General features: G+C 36.7%; 1 protein-coding gene across 3 annotated transcripts in view; it reads left to right on the top strand.

Annotated features, from left to right (window-relative positions):
* lrrc45 (leucine rich repeat containing 45) overlaps positions 1-13906 on the top strand; it is a 14725-nt gene extending 819 nt beyond the window's left edge. Inside the window, exons 1-18 of one of the 3 annotated variants that reach the window (XM_086064487.1) lie at positions 25-154; positions 231-266; positions 988-1049; positions 1137-1207; positions 1327-1505; positions 2771-2899; positions 3070-3182; positions 4089-4147; positions 4356-4433; positions 4619-4754; positions 7667-7744; positions 7813-7924; positions 8019-8089; positions 10548-10640; positions 10933-11025; positions 11341-11514; positions 12788-12935; positions 13149-13906. In XM_086064487.1, coding sequence (XP_085920613.1) covers positions 251-266; positions 988-1049; positions 1137-1207; positions 1327-1505; positions 2771-2899; positions 3070-3182; positions 4089-4147; positions 4356-4433; positions 4619-4754; positions 7667-7744; positions 7813-7924; positions 8019-8089; positions 10548-10640; positions 10933-11025; positions 11341-11514; positions 12788-12935; positions 13149-13348 — 1812 coding nt within the window. In that variant the 5' untranslated portion in view covers positions 25-154; positions 231-250 and the 3' untranslated portion in view covers positions 13349-13906. Of the gene's footprint in view, positions 1-2; positions 267-987; positions 1050-1136; positions 1208-1326; positions 1506-2770; positions 2900-3069; positions 3183-4088; positions 4148-4355; positions 4434-4618; positions 4755-7666; positions 7745-7812; positions 7925-8018; positions 8090-10547; positions 10641-10932; positions 11026-11340; positions 11515-12787; positions 12936-13148 lie in introns of those variants that run through there. The other 2 variants (XM_086064486.1, XM_086064488.1) reach the window with 2 other exon arrangements.
* The last annotated feature ends 489 nt before the right edge of the window (positions 13907-14395 follow it).

Genomic DNA, 14395 nt, shown 5'->3' with positions numbered 1-14395 from the left:
AGTTTTGATGGATGAAGAAGTGCTGTGCAAAAGAAAGGACGGCAGAATGGAAGATTTCAGGCAGACATACTTACGCCTTTGTAAGGAACGAGGTATTGATATCCAAGAGAGTGTCATGGTCAAACTGCAGGAATGCAGTTCCTCCCGTCTGGATGTGAGTGGGCTGAGTCTGTCTGCAGATACCTGCGCACTCCTTGCCCGTCTTTTTCAAAAAGACACTTTCTTTTCAGAAGTGTCACTCAGTGACTGCATGCTTGGTGATGAAGGTGAGTGAAAACACCATGACCAAAGTAGCTTGATGAGTGCATGCACAGTTTACATAAAGTCTAAAAAATTATGCCTTTACAAATATAATTGATGCTTTTCTACAGCCCTCTTTTATTGTAAAGAGTGTTTAGAACTTCTCATTACCAAAGGTGAATACATACAAATAGTTTGGGCAACTAGATTTATTTCGGTATATAGCGCCATTTCACCGCTAGGTGTCACTACTCATAGATAATTTGTTGAATGAATTTACAACATTTAAGACAGGGTAAAGACCTGATGATAAGGATGAAATGTTGAATTGAAATGTCTAATATTCATTGTTAGATGTCAGGGATGTAACGGCACATCAAAAATTGTGCTTAAGAATGCATCGATGTAAAAAATAATTATAAAATAATCAATTTGCAACGCTATGTTGACCATAGCCTTTTGTCTCTGCTGTAAACAAACTGTATACACAGTCAAAATTATTACTGATTGTTCTTTTATTTTTTTTGTAAAGTTACAAAAAGTAACTGTTGTAACAAGGACAAAATGCAGATCTTAAAATAAAAACATTTTAGTTATAATTATAAAACGACTCATTCAATTTGTAAGATAAAAAAATATGTTTAAAAAATCAAATTGAAATTGAATCGGGGCTTGAGTGAATCGTTACATCCCTTGTAGATGTCAAACCCTGTGCTTTTGTTTACCTCCGTGTGTGTTGGCTCTTAGGTGCCAAAGTTTTCCTCACTGGTCTTTTTTACAATACGACCCTTAAAGTCTTGGATTTAAAGGTAACTCTTGACAATTTAAACTGTATTGCCTCTTAGATGCTGCACATTTGTCATTATCATTTTTTTCCCCATGCAAAATATTAACAGGGAAATAACTTGAAATCATCAGGGGCTGAGATGTTGGGAAAGTTATTGGCACATAACAATACTCTTACTCGGTGAGAACTATGGCTATTTTTCTTGCTATTTTAAATGCTAATATAGTTGTGTAACTACATCACAACTATAACAATGATTTATTGAATTGATAATGTGGTCCACAACATTTTGTATGCAGGTTAGTGCTAGACTGGAATGCACTGGGAGTGTGGGATGAAGCCTTTGCTGTCTTTTGTGAGGGTTTGGGCTCCAACACTGTGCTGACACATCTTGACTTGCGTAACAATCAGATCAACCATCATGGGATGCTAGCACTTGCACAGACGCTTAGATGCAACAGCAGCCTGAAAGTACTCGGTAAATCACACACAAATCTAAAAACAAAACAGTGATTACTATGCAGATAGGTGAAAAAGTCTGAAGTCATTCATAGTTTTGTTGTTTTCATGACATTTTCATTGGAGTAATTCTGACAGACACAAAGTTGTAAATTAGTAAATGAGATAGATACATAAATGTTAGCGAGGCTATCCAAGGGAGTAGGGGTGAGAAATTAATCAAAATGTAATCGTGATTTCGATTTTGGCTGCTCCTCTTGATCATAAAAATATTCTAATAGAAGAAAAATGATTAAATGTGCCAAATGGTGATGTGTGTGTCTGTGTGTGTGTGTACTGTATACAAGTTCCTGTGTTGTTAAAGCACACTGACTGCTCCTCTGTTGCTGCAGCTCCAATATGCTTGAAGACAACACACCATTTGGAGTTTCTTGTCAAATTAAACACAACAAAAACAGTTACAGTACACACATTATATATTTAAATACGACACTTGTTTCAGAAACATCATCAGCTTTTTCTAGCAGGCAATGGAAAACCCCATTGATGGGTTAGCAAAAATTAGCATCAAAGCAACTCAGTTTACGTTGATTATGGTGGCGCTATATGGGCAAAAGCGGTAATATTATACCTGAAGGAAGACCGCATTTCCCATGAGGTAGCTTCCCTTTTTCTTTTTTGTCTCCTCATGCAAAACTTTTCAGTTGTTTTCCAGTTTCTGCCAAGAAAGAAGTAACCGTGCGTCGACATTTAAATTGACTTCCATCTTTGTAACCAATGGGTAAAGGGGGAAGTGACACATGCCATAAAGCAGTCAGCACATTTGTAGTTTTTTGTGTGGCAGTGTTCCTACCATCTTCCTCAAAGTTGCTTAGTGCCAGTAAAAATGATACAGACCCCCTCAAGCCATGGCAAAGGTACGTACCATTCAACTAGTTTGAAGTCGATGTTTCATCAGAAGAGATATGAACATATTTTATTATGGGTGAAAAAAGTTCCTTAGTGCTACTTTAAAAGTTACGAGAAGGATTTACCATCAAATGATGAATACTGTATTCACACACAACTGCATGAGGAACACATACAGACAGGTAATATGACAATACTCTCTGGATATACTTGACTGGATGTTTAATTTGACACTTGATGGGTGGGCAGGCACTCTAGAGACCCAACTAATTGTATAAAAACATTCAAAATAAATTTTTCCATAATGAAATATTTTTATGACTAATTTGGACACCCTATTTGCGCACTTTTATGCTGGGCTCTGTCTGTTGACAGATCTGAGGTGGAACAACATTGGTCTCCTGGGTGGCAGGTGTCTTCTAGAGGCTCTGCAGAGCAACCACAGTGTTGAGCAGTTGGAGCTGGCAGGAAATAACATACCCAGCGACACACTCAAAGCACTCGGTATTTATGGTCTTTATTTTTCTTTGATTTTTTTTTACCCTGGTGATAATACTTTGTACATTTTCTTTAATATGCACACCAAAATGATATTTTTCTTTAAAAAATACATACAAGTCATACAACTCAGTGACACTCTCATGAATCATGCCTCTACTGGCTAATTTCTTCAGAGCATATTGTTGGACGCAACACAGATCGACAATCCACCTTGAGAGAAAGCCACAGCAGAACCCAGGTCCTCAACAAGGAGATTCAGAACCTGAAGCAGGAGAAGGGACGGCAGGTAGCTATTGACGAATTGACGATTACATTGACGAACAAAAAGCCCCTACCGTCAATGCTTAGTTCGTAAAATTTTTTCAAAATTTCCCATCATTCGCCAACAAAATGGGCATCTGTCATTGACGGACTGACAGAATGCCTACCTCTGATAATTACAGTTTTTATTAAGACAGTGAATCGCCTTTGCTAGCCAAAAATACGCTCTGCATGATATGATTTTAGCATGCGATCCACCAAATACACTGCAAACAAAATACATGAGATAGAAAAAGTATACACACTACATTTCAAATGAGGTTTTTCTTAATATAAAAAAAAAATATTAACCAATACAAATAATTTTGAAACTTTAGTTGGGTGTGGCTGCGTTTAGACTTAACCAATCACATTCAAGTTAGCATACATCTGCCACTGTTAAACTTTTTTGTGATTAACCTCAAATAAAGTTCAGATGTTCTAGCAAGCTTTTCCTGACATTTTTGTCACATCTTAAACAATAAACCAATGTCGGCAGTCCGCAGAGAGCTTTTGCTGCATCTTATTCTTCAATTGTGCTAGTCAGAAGAGCACAAATTCATACATCATAATTATATATATATAACAACCTCATCTCAATTTTTATTGTTAATTTCCCTCTCTTTTTCCCAATTGGGTTGTACAGTTTATAGGTCACATTTATGGTGGAAAAAATTCAAAATAATTTGTCTTGATCTTCTTTTTTTACATTACAAAAAAAGACATTTGAAGAAGTTTGTAAAGGCTTTTTATATCCACTGTACATCTTAATCAAGAACCATGTTGGCCTCCTAAAAAGTAATTACTCCTGATCCTTTACTACTATTTAGTTTTCAATGTTTAACTTCAGTAAATTATTCATTTTATTGTGTTTTTCCTCCACTTTTTTCAGTTTCAAAACTTAATGGTGACAATCGACAGGCAGAAAGAGGAAATGGGACAGTCAAACCGGTGAGAATATTGTAACTCTGTGAGATCATTGACTATAGGGCTTTAAATTTAGTATTGCAGACACCATCACATATAGCACATTCAAAGAAACATACTGGAATTACTCTTATTACTTTCTGTGAACTATAAAACTATTTTTTAATGATCATTTAATGACACAATTCACAGTTCATGGCATAATATATTTCTGTTGTGTTTTACTTGTTAGGTCCAGTTCTATACAGATCAGTCAACTCCAAGAAGCTCTAAATGAGAGGAAGTCAGCTGTAAACTCTCTTACTGCCAAGTAATCATTTCTTTCATTCCAAAATTCACTAAACAACACAAGGGGGTTGTATGTGTCCTTAACTGAAGTCTAGTAAATGTTTCTATGGAGAATAACAGTCTATTGGTGTTTTAGGACTGGACTTTGTAGGCTCTGCCTTGCAGTATTGCAGTACAATAAAATGCATGATTCTATATGGTGTACAGATTGCAGATGAGAGAGGCTGCCTTTGCACTCTCTGAACAGAAAAATCACAGCCTGGCTGAGCTGATAGCAAGACTGAAGGTTGAAAAGGAGCAACTCATGGAAACACAGAGCAGAGAGAAGAAAAAAGTACACGAGGTAGAAAGACATACAAGATACAGCTTTTAATCGCGATACATATTATTATTATTTTTTTTATACATTTACATGAAGCAACAGACAAGAGAAATAGTGGTGAATAATTGTTCAGGAAGTTGATGGACACTATTTTTGTATTGATTCCCCCCACACACAATCCTGGTGATCATTAAAACTAGCAAAAGTAGCATCATTTGCTGTAGCTGCCGGTCCCTTAAAAGTAGGGTTGTCAGGTGATTAAATTTTTTTATTGTAATTAATCACATGACTTCAATAGTTAACTCACGATTAATCACAAATTTGATATCTGTTCTAAATGTACAATCATTTTTTCCCCAAGTTTTCATACTGTTAACACAGAAGTGGAAAAATTATGTTAAACTAATAGAAATATGGCTGCATCGTTAAGTCATTGTTTGTTTGTTTTGTTTTGTTTTATTCATATTTTCCTTTCAAACACATTATTACAAGTTACATCGATCACATATCATTTGCAACATTGACATCCGAAAGAAGGGCTGACGGGTAGAAGCCATGGCTTATTAGTAACCCAATCTTCTTACTATACGCATCAGTCATATACATTGATTATGAAGGTCATTGATTCATAACGTTATCAATCCCAGACTTAAGTTTGCACACTCCTCGCTCAGTCCATCTTGAGTAATGTCCGTGTATAAGTTGCAGCTAGTACCAATCATTTGGAATTAGTAAAACAGTTCCCGGACGCCACCATCAGGCCCAACCGTTCACCAGTAGCGTCTTCGCTGACCTTGGATCAGCTTTCACACATGTTGTGGCTTGCAGAAGAGTAGATCGGCTTGCATTATGCCCATTGCGTCCACAGCAACGTTCACTCCATTCTGGTCAGCTCAGCCATCGGCCCACCACTGTTGCCAGCATTCGATGATGCTTAGATCTTGATACTCCTTAGCGCCCACCAAGGCCACCCACCAGCTGAGTAGGCCCTGCCGGCTCCATCCCGGAACCATGTCTATATTTACAGCAGATACATTGCAGCCACAATACAACCTTATGACGACAGCCTTGCATGTAACATCAAATGTCCAAACAGAAATAGAGCCAGACAATGTTTACATTCTTACAGAGACAGCAATACAATGCAGGTGTATAAACAAGAGTTAACCTTGGCAGTGTCAGCCAGTAAGCATAAGCTATATTTACATTATTCAAATCATAACAGCTCCAGTTTTGGGTTAATTAGTAATATGTTACAATAATTTCATTTGGGTAAGACATAATCCACAATTTAATGATGTGAGTTACTGATTGCAGTTATTGTCTTTTAAACTCTAATTCTTCCACTCTTTTCACGATCCGTAGTTTCTTCTCAGAAGATAAGTCTTCTTTTGTTTGAATGAAGATCCGACAGTCTTTTGTCCATGTGTTCTCAATAAGTCCATTCTTTCTCAATTGTCGGTCCCTTCTGGCAATGTCAGCATTTCGTTTTGTGAGATTTTTATTGACGTAGACATGCTTACCTTTAGCGTTGTAGCAATCTCTCAAAAGAGCAATCTTTTGCCGGGGGTCGTGTCCCCCCAGTTGGAAGCGAAAAGCACATCTGAATGTGCGCTGGATCCACAATTAATCCCAAATCTCTGAGTCGAGTTGTTACTTGCTGTTCCAGTCTCATTCGCTGAAGATGGTCAGAATCAACTGACTTGTGCCGGCCGCAGCTCTCGCCGGAGGGCCGCGGCGCGGTTTAATCTGGACACCTGTAACTATCACATCGTTGATTCGAAGATTCTGTTCCAAATCATCCACTTTTTGTTTCAACGCGACAATGCGTCAATCTTTTTCTTGTGTCTTTTTCTTCAATTGCTGAATTTCCTGCAGAAGTGGCTCGATGCTATTTTTCATTTAAAGTATTTTGGTGACAATTTCTTTGAGTTTTGCAAGAGAATATTTTATCTCCTCAGTCTCGTCAGCTCTTTTTCCGCCAGGCATATTGCAACAATGTAGTTGAAAATCCCAATGTCAACAAAATAGAAGTCACGAGCGAGTGCAGGAGCGAGTACAGATGCGTCCTTGAGTCAATTGATACAGACATTTTATAATAATTCATAAAATTGAATTAAAATTAAAAAGATAAACTTTACTGTTAAAAAATTAGTGTAGTATTAATTTGCGTTCATGAGTTCACTTGCATTTGTAAGACGTTGGTGACAGATCAGTGCGTTTTTCTTTTCATATTAAGAGCTATCTGATCTTTAAAATGAAGTAACTTGTAAAATTCTGCACATTTTTAAAATTGTAAAGTACAACTTGACCCCAGTCTCCACAAATATATGCATTATTATTATTAAATTGGTGGCCATGGTTCAGGGTGTAGAGACGGTCGTTCAGTAACCAGAAGGTCGGCTGTTCGATCCCCGCTCTCCCGAAGTCATGTGTCGTCGTGTCCTTGGGCAAGGCACTTCACACACAATGCCTCCAGTGCTACTCACACCGGTGTATGGAAGGTGCGAATGTTTGGTGGTGGTCGGAGGCGCACACTGGCAGCCACGCTTCCGTCAGCTGGGCAGGGCAACTGTGGCTACTTAAGTAGCTTACCTCCACCACAGTGTGAATGTGTGAATGCATGAATAATGTATCCATTCCATTGTAAAACGTCTTTGAGTGTCTAGACAAGCGCTATATTAATCCGATACATTATTAAATTTATTGCCGCTAAATTTTGACGTGGATGTGTCTGCTGCGTTGTGACTGGAATTCCCCCAGTACAGGCTTTCCAAGTAAAGGGAGGTTATTAATCCCGCGTTAAAAAACATTTGTGGCATTAAGGGAACTGTAAATTAACACACTAATTTTGACACTCCTACTTAAAAGCCAATCAGTGAACATTTTTTATTTAATTTGGAGGGTTTTTTTTATATGTTCTGTTGTTTCAGGACAGTGTTTCCAGGGAAGGAAAGCTTCTCAGAGAGATCCAAAACTTGACAGACACCAATGTCCAACTAAAAAATAAGGTACAGCAATTCATCCATTTGAATGATTCCCCTAAGTTGCTCTGATTATTTTTGTGCGTATCGGTTAGGTGGAGGAGGTGGAGCGCAAGTGCAAGTCCCAGCAGCAGCAGCTTTTTGAGCTCAAGCAAGAACTGACTAACAGCACAGCTGAGCTGAAGCTCAAACTAGCACAGGCAGAAGGCAACAAACAGTGAACAATTTATATCACCACTTCCACAATGTCATTACCAACACAGAATTTTGGAAATATGGATTCTATCTTGTCCCCTCACAGACCGCCTGGAAATCGAGAAGCGAAGGTTCAAGCAAGGCATGGAGGACATGGATCATCTACGACAAAGAGAGGTATTTCCTCACTCTTACAGTGAATTGCCGCAGAGCAACATTTAGTTAAAACTGATTTACTTAATAACTTTTTCTTTGCCGTTTGTTTGCGTTTATCACTTCCCATTTCTAATTGTCACTAACGGCCGACACCATTTTGCTTACTGATTCTAACAAAAACTGTTTGCCGATCGACGGCTCATTAATTTAAGTCATATTTAACTAATTTGCTCCCAAAAACTTACAAATACCTTCCATTTTAAATATTACCGGTGTCCCAAACACATATGTATACATTTTCTGTTTTTTTATGCTACAGCACAGAAGGCTTTAATGCAGCCTCTGAAGAGAATGCTTCAAGCAATGGTAGTTATTACAAAAGGTGGCAGCAAAGTATAAGAGATCAACCAGGGCCATGTTCGAAAAAGCAGTTTTCCCCAAAGTTTTAAACAGGTTTGTGAATAATGAAGAAACTTAGCTAGATTCTAATACTAATTGCTGCAAAACGGAAACAGATTTAAATATATATTTATTTATTTTTTCTGATGAAAGAAGAGACTTTAATCTTTCTTGCAATATCAGTCAAAATCCTGTAAAACAGCCGGGAGCAAAGGGGGTTGCTTCAGTCAAAATGGATATGAGTGAATGAGTTAAGAAGCTATACTTCACATTCACAAACACAGAACTCATACACTTTATCTAATAATGTTTGTACAGAATGCAAAATTGCAAAGAATCTGTGAACCGAAATGAAAGACAAATACATTATTTGGGGAGATTTGTATGTTTTTTCTTTTGATCACAGAACTTGACAAATAATACACAATATTTGAAAATACGTTTCTATATCCGAATCATCTTTATTTGCCAAGTAGGTGAAACCACACAGGGAAATTGCATTCACAGTCACAACCCATCTAATAAATATGAAAAATAACACTGAATGAGAAGGAGACAGAATGGGAAGCCCTGAATTTCTTAAATCGGATTCTCTCAATTTTAAATACTACAGGATCAGGAACACTTTTTTTTATGGAAGCAACACATTTTACCAATAAATAACACCAACAATGAGCACAAAACACACAGCATCAACAAAAAATTACAAGTTTCAATATATTGCAGAGAAAAAAATAGAAAGATTGTATGCATAAGGTAATCAAACATTGTCATTAAAATCTCAGGAGCAAAAAATACTCATGGGTAAGGTTCTGTAATAAAAACTATTTAAATTTCCCAAAATAATGCATTTGTTTATCATTTCAAATACATGGGAAGAGGAGCTTGAAAAAAATAATTGCATACTAAATCACAATATTGAGGGGAAAAATATCGCAAGAGGATTATTTTCCAAATTTTTTATCACAAGTGCATGTGCAACCAGTAAATTTGCTGATTTATTATTGCTGACAAACTTCTGCTCCACATTTCAGCCCATTTATCAATAATATAATATAAATCAGTGGAAATCTGAATTAGGGATGGACAGATTATCGGCCGGGCCGATTATCGGTGCCGATATTAGGCATTTTGATAAATATTGGCATCAACCTTTTTACGAATATGAAAGCCGATAAAGCTGGTATCTCACTGAGCGGTGAAAGGGTTTTCATCAGTATTTGTAAGATGTTCACAGACAGTTTTTACTTGTTGCAAAGACATTTTGAACATATACAGACAAGTTTTCACTGTCTGTGAAGATATTTTGAAACATTTTACAAACCTTGACAAAAACCCCAAATTTGCTACATTTGCTTTCATTTGATGTTCTGTGAGATACAGGGAACTTTAATTTATGGATTTATTTAAATTTCCACATTATAAAAAAAATTATGCTGACACTAGGAACACCCTACTCTTTTTATTTTTACAAATGAAATAAATTAAGAAATCATGTTGAATATAATTATAATATTTTGGAAAACTTAATTTGCAGTAGAAAACTTTAGGGAACTATTTACTTGCTTAATTTTTAATTTAGCATAACACATGCTGATGACCATGGAAGCTTCCTGCAATTTATGTTCTATTTTTTAAACAAAGCTTTTTTTACACCAATAATTTCTCTTTTTTTTTGTAAATTAATATCAGCCTGAAACATCTGTTATCAGTGTCTTTGATTACTAATAATCGTTATCGGCCTTGAATAAAAACATATCTGTCGATCACTAATGTGAATCTTTACAGTGTGCGTGTCTAAAATTTCAGGCTAGGCACTACTGTGCTTTTAAAAACAGTTCATCTGGAGCTCTGGATTTATCGCTCTGGATTTATCGCTCTGGATTTATCGCTCTTTATGGATTGATTCCCATGAAATAAAAAAAAGCTAAATGAAAAAAAACACTCCTTTTTTTTACAGCTATAATAGACCTTTATATGTATTTTTCATCTTGTTATATTTCATCATTGGAAAACAAGCCTTATGTTCGTTAGATTTTCTTTTTTTAAAGTCTAGAAACCAACATTCGTCTTTTTCCAGGTTGAACATGTTAATCGCCATCTAGAGGAGAGTGAGAAAGCCTTACAGGAACGCATCTTCAAACTGGAAGGACAACGAATTCAACTAGAAGAGGTTTGACCTTGAAATTCACCATTTAGTAAAGATGAATCAATTATCATTTGTAAATGGGAAAAAAATCGTTATCATAAAGTGTGGTACAAATAACTATTACGTCATGTTGTTATGTTGTTTAAAAAAAAAACAGTAAAACATTGCTTTTCAAACTACAATTTCAACTTTAAATACTGTGTTACAATAATAGAGATTGATGCCTCCTGAACATGGAGAAAAATAATTCCCCAATAAAATTGACAGTAAAAATCCACTTTGAAAGTCATGTAAGAGTGTCCTTCCTCTCATTTAGGACTTGAGTAAGGCGAAAGCAGTATGTGTGGCAGAGAGATCCCAGGCAGAGGAGGAACTGAGTAAAGCTCGTGTTCAAGCGCGCCAGGAACAGGTTGCTTGGAAAAGCTTGTACTACATTGGATTCATAGTCATTGATCAACTGGTCTGTTCACAGATACAGAAATCAAATGAATCAGAAATCATGATTAAGTCACTGGAACCTGTGACTGTCCCCCATTGAAACCTCATTCTTTTGTACCATTTCCCCCCCTCATATATACACTCATATAAACAGAACTGTATACTATAGAGAAAATGTATAAAAAAATTATGATGGTGAGATATAATGTGGTCATCAATGTATTTGTTATAATGCAAACCTGTTTCACTGTGCTTATCACTCCATTATTTTTTTTTTTTGGAGCAGCACGAACATGTGACATCATTGGAGGAGAAGCTTCGCTCTGCGCGTACCTCCTTGCAGGAGGTCCAGCTGCACGTTTCCCAACAGAAGCAGATCATCTCTGAGCAACAGGCCAAGAACAGTCAACAGACCATTGAGACAGACTCTCTGCGTCGCAGAATAGACGAGCTTCAACAGGTACACATACCAGCAGCCTGTGATACACAACATGGCAAGTACATTCTCACTAGGAATCATTCTTTTATGTTCGAATGACAGAACAATTAATCACTTTCAAATTGACATTGCAATGTAGTAGAATGCAATTTTCAAATCGCAGACACCAAAAATTGTCTTTACAGTAATACGTTGTATTCACACCCACCAATGTGTATGCAGCGCATAAAAAAAAAAAATCCAAACTGAGCTGTATTTAAATTTTGTATGTTCACATTCTCCTCATGAATGTAAATGTTTATTTGGCACAAGTGGTTTGAAGCATACATTAACACACACACTCACAGTCAGCACTGATGAGAAGGCGACACGTAGACCACTCCATTCAGGAAGTCCAACTATGGGCGTAGTTTACAAACCCCTTAAATGAGGCTCTTTCACCATTCTCAGGGGTCAGGTGACTAGAAATGTTCATGCTTTATTAAATTATATGTTTTCCATTATTTTTGAGTGAATAATGTGGGACCATATTTATACAAATGTAGTGCTAAAATAAAAGTAACAAACAAGGGCTGGTTTTATTTGTGTCACAAACCTATAGTCAACACAATTTTTAAGTGTTATGTATTTTTTTTTTATACATTACATCATGCAACTTATGATCTCAGGTTTTGGACAGGTGTATTGGTTTGGTTGCTGTGTACGTGTCTGATGTTGCCACACAGACTTATAATGTATATGAAGGGAATTCTTACAGTGGTTAGGTTTAATTTCGCAGCAAAATGTTGTCCCCATGGGCTTAGCTTTCATTTAATTGTTGAAGATTCTGACAACATGCAGATGAATCTTTGAGAAATATTATATCTATATAAATAAATAATAATATCTTGGAAAAATATAGAAAATAGCAAATAACCAGCAAAGGAGGTGGACAGAGCCATTGTATGCAGTATAGTACCTCTATTTATTTTTCAGAGGCCCAAAAGTCTTTGTTAATGATTTATTCTATTGTTTTATTTCAAATCCACAAAAAGGTGAACCCTCACCAAAACTTAAAGTCATGTAATTGTCCCACAGTGCAAAATGTAGCTCATTTGTCAAAACTGCACACAGGAAAATCAAACAAAACATACCAAAACACAACCAACAAAAAATAACAATTTGTTCAAGAATCAAACCAAAGCCAAAAGATTGAAAAAAAAAGTCACTGGAAGCCATACATAGCAACAGCACTTTATATAATTGAAGTAATAAAAAATAAAAATAAAAACTGAATCAAGTTGTATAATTGCAGGAACTCTCCGGGAAGGACCAGGAGAAGGTGGCCGAGGTGAGTCGAGTGAAAGTAGAGCTACAGGAGCAGATCGGTCACTTGGAGGCCGAGAGGATTGCACAAGGAGGACTGAAAGAAAAGATCAGTGCCCTCGAGAGAGAAATTAAAGGTACCTCTTACTGTCTTTCCCCCACGCCACTATTAAAGTTGAAGTTCAGTGGCAATCCCCACATCAATGATATATTAAAAAAGTACATTCTTAATTGATTTATATGGATGCAGTAGACTCAAAATTCATCCTGTCTGAAAGCCACTTCATTTACAGTGCAGAACTGCTGCGTTTTTAATGCTCTTCTTTGCAATTTGCTATTGTATCATGCAGTACTGAGCAGTAACCACCGAGAGGCGCTGCTCGACAAAGACAGCGAGATGTCTTCCCTGCTGGAGAAGCTACGACTGAAAGAGGCAGAGATCAAAAGGATGAGGGACGATGAAGCCCAAAGAGCTACATATCTACAGAATGCCATCCTCACCTATGTTCAAGGCTCCCCTCTGGCACAATACGGCAGCTCCAAGAAATGACTCTTGGACCTCAAACTTCAATTCTCAGCATTGACTGATGAGCGCTTAGTGTTCCTAGCTTATCTGCAAAAATGCTTTAAATGCTGTAAAATGGTGCTGTCACCTTTCATCTTCATCCTACCCCCATTAAGGCGAATGACTGCTGTACTATTTTATGAAAACACCATTTATTTTATCTTTCCGAATGTGACGTGATATGTCTTATGAATAAATAGGTTTACAGGGTGTGGTTATATTTCCAACCACAGGAACCTTTTCAGTTTGCTTGGACGAGACTACAAAATAATAGAACTATTTTAGAAAGATGAACATGTTTATGGACCGTTGACAAATGTGAGGAACAAAATCTCTCAATTTTCTAAACAGTTTTCAGACTGTACTCTGTTTTTAACTTTTATACTTTTGTTTGGGGTGGTTTAAGCCTTTTGTGTGTCAAAACAAGTATGCAGATGCAAGTGAAGGCCTGGATGCGTGCACTGTCTGTAATATGTTGATATTGTTTTGATATGAAGCACTATTTCAAAGATTCAAAATCAATAAAATGTAATTATGTTTGAATTTAATGGTTTGCCTGGTCTGTTCTACTGTCTCCATTTATTGTGATCACTGTGGAATGGGGCTGGGGATGCATGAGGTCACTTGTTTCTCTAACCAAAGATCTTATGCTATCAAGATAAGTCACGTCGTAGTTCAATGCTTTGTGTTGATATCTGGATTTGCCTGTCACAATGTTACTTTCAGAGCTTCTGGAACATTTTAAATAGTGCAGCATTTTTGTAGCCAAAAAGTTGCTTACCGAATAATAATCATTGTAAGACATAATGGCATGCCTTTTATGTTAGCCACCTGAGTGATATCACTAGTCTTTCAAGTGCGAGCAGTCCTTCAATTGTGACAGAAACGTTTAACAAAGGTTGTCAGTCTTGGACAATGACATGTAGGTCTAACAAAAATTACTGCAAGTAAGAATAATAAATGAATAAATACAGAACAACAACAAAAAATTGTTACCCGACTCGTTTTTGTAAAGCTAAGCAAAACCGGAAG

This window comes from Leptonotus elevatus, chromosome 20 (assembly GCF_054856555.1).
Source record: "Leptonotus elevatus isolate MCC_2025b chromosome 20, RoL_Lele_1.0, whole genome shotgun sequence".
NCBI lineage: Eukaryota > Metazoa > Chordata > Actinopteri > Syngnathiformes > Syngnathidae > Leptonotus > Leptonotus elevatus.
Note: the sequence above shows the minus strand (reverse complement) of the source record. Positions and strands in the feature narration are given on the sequence as shown.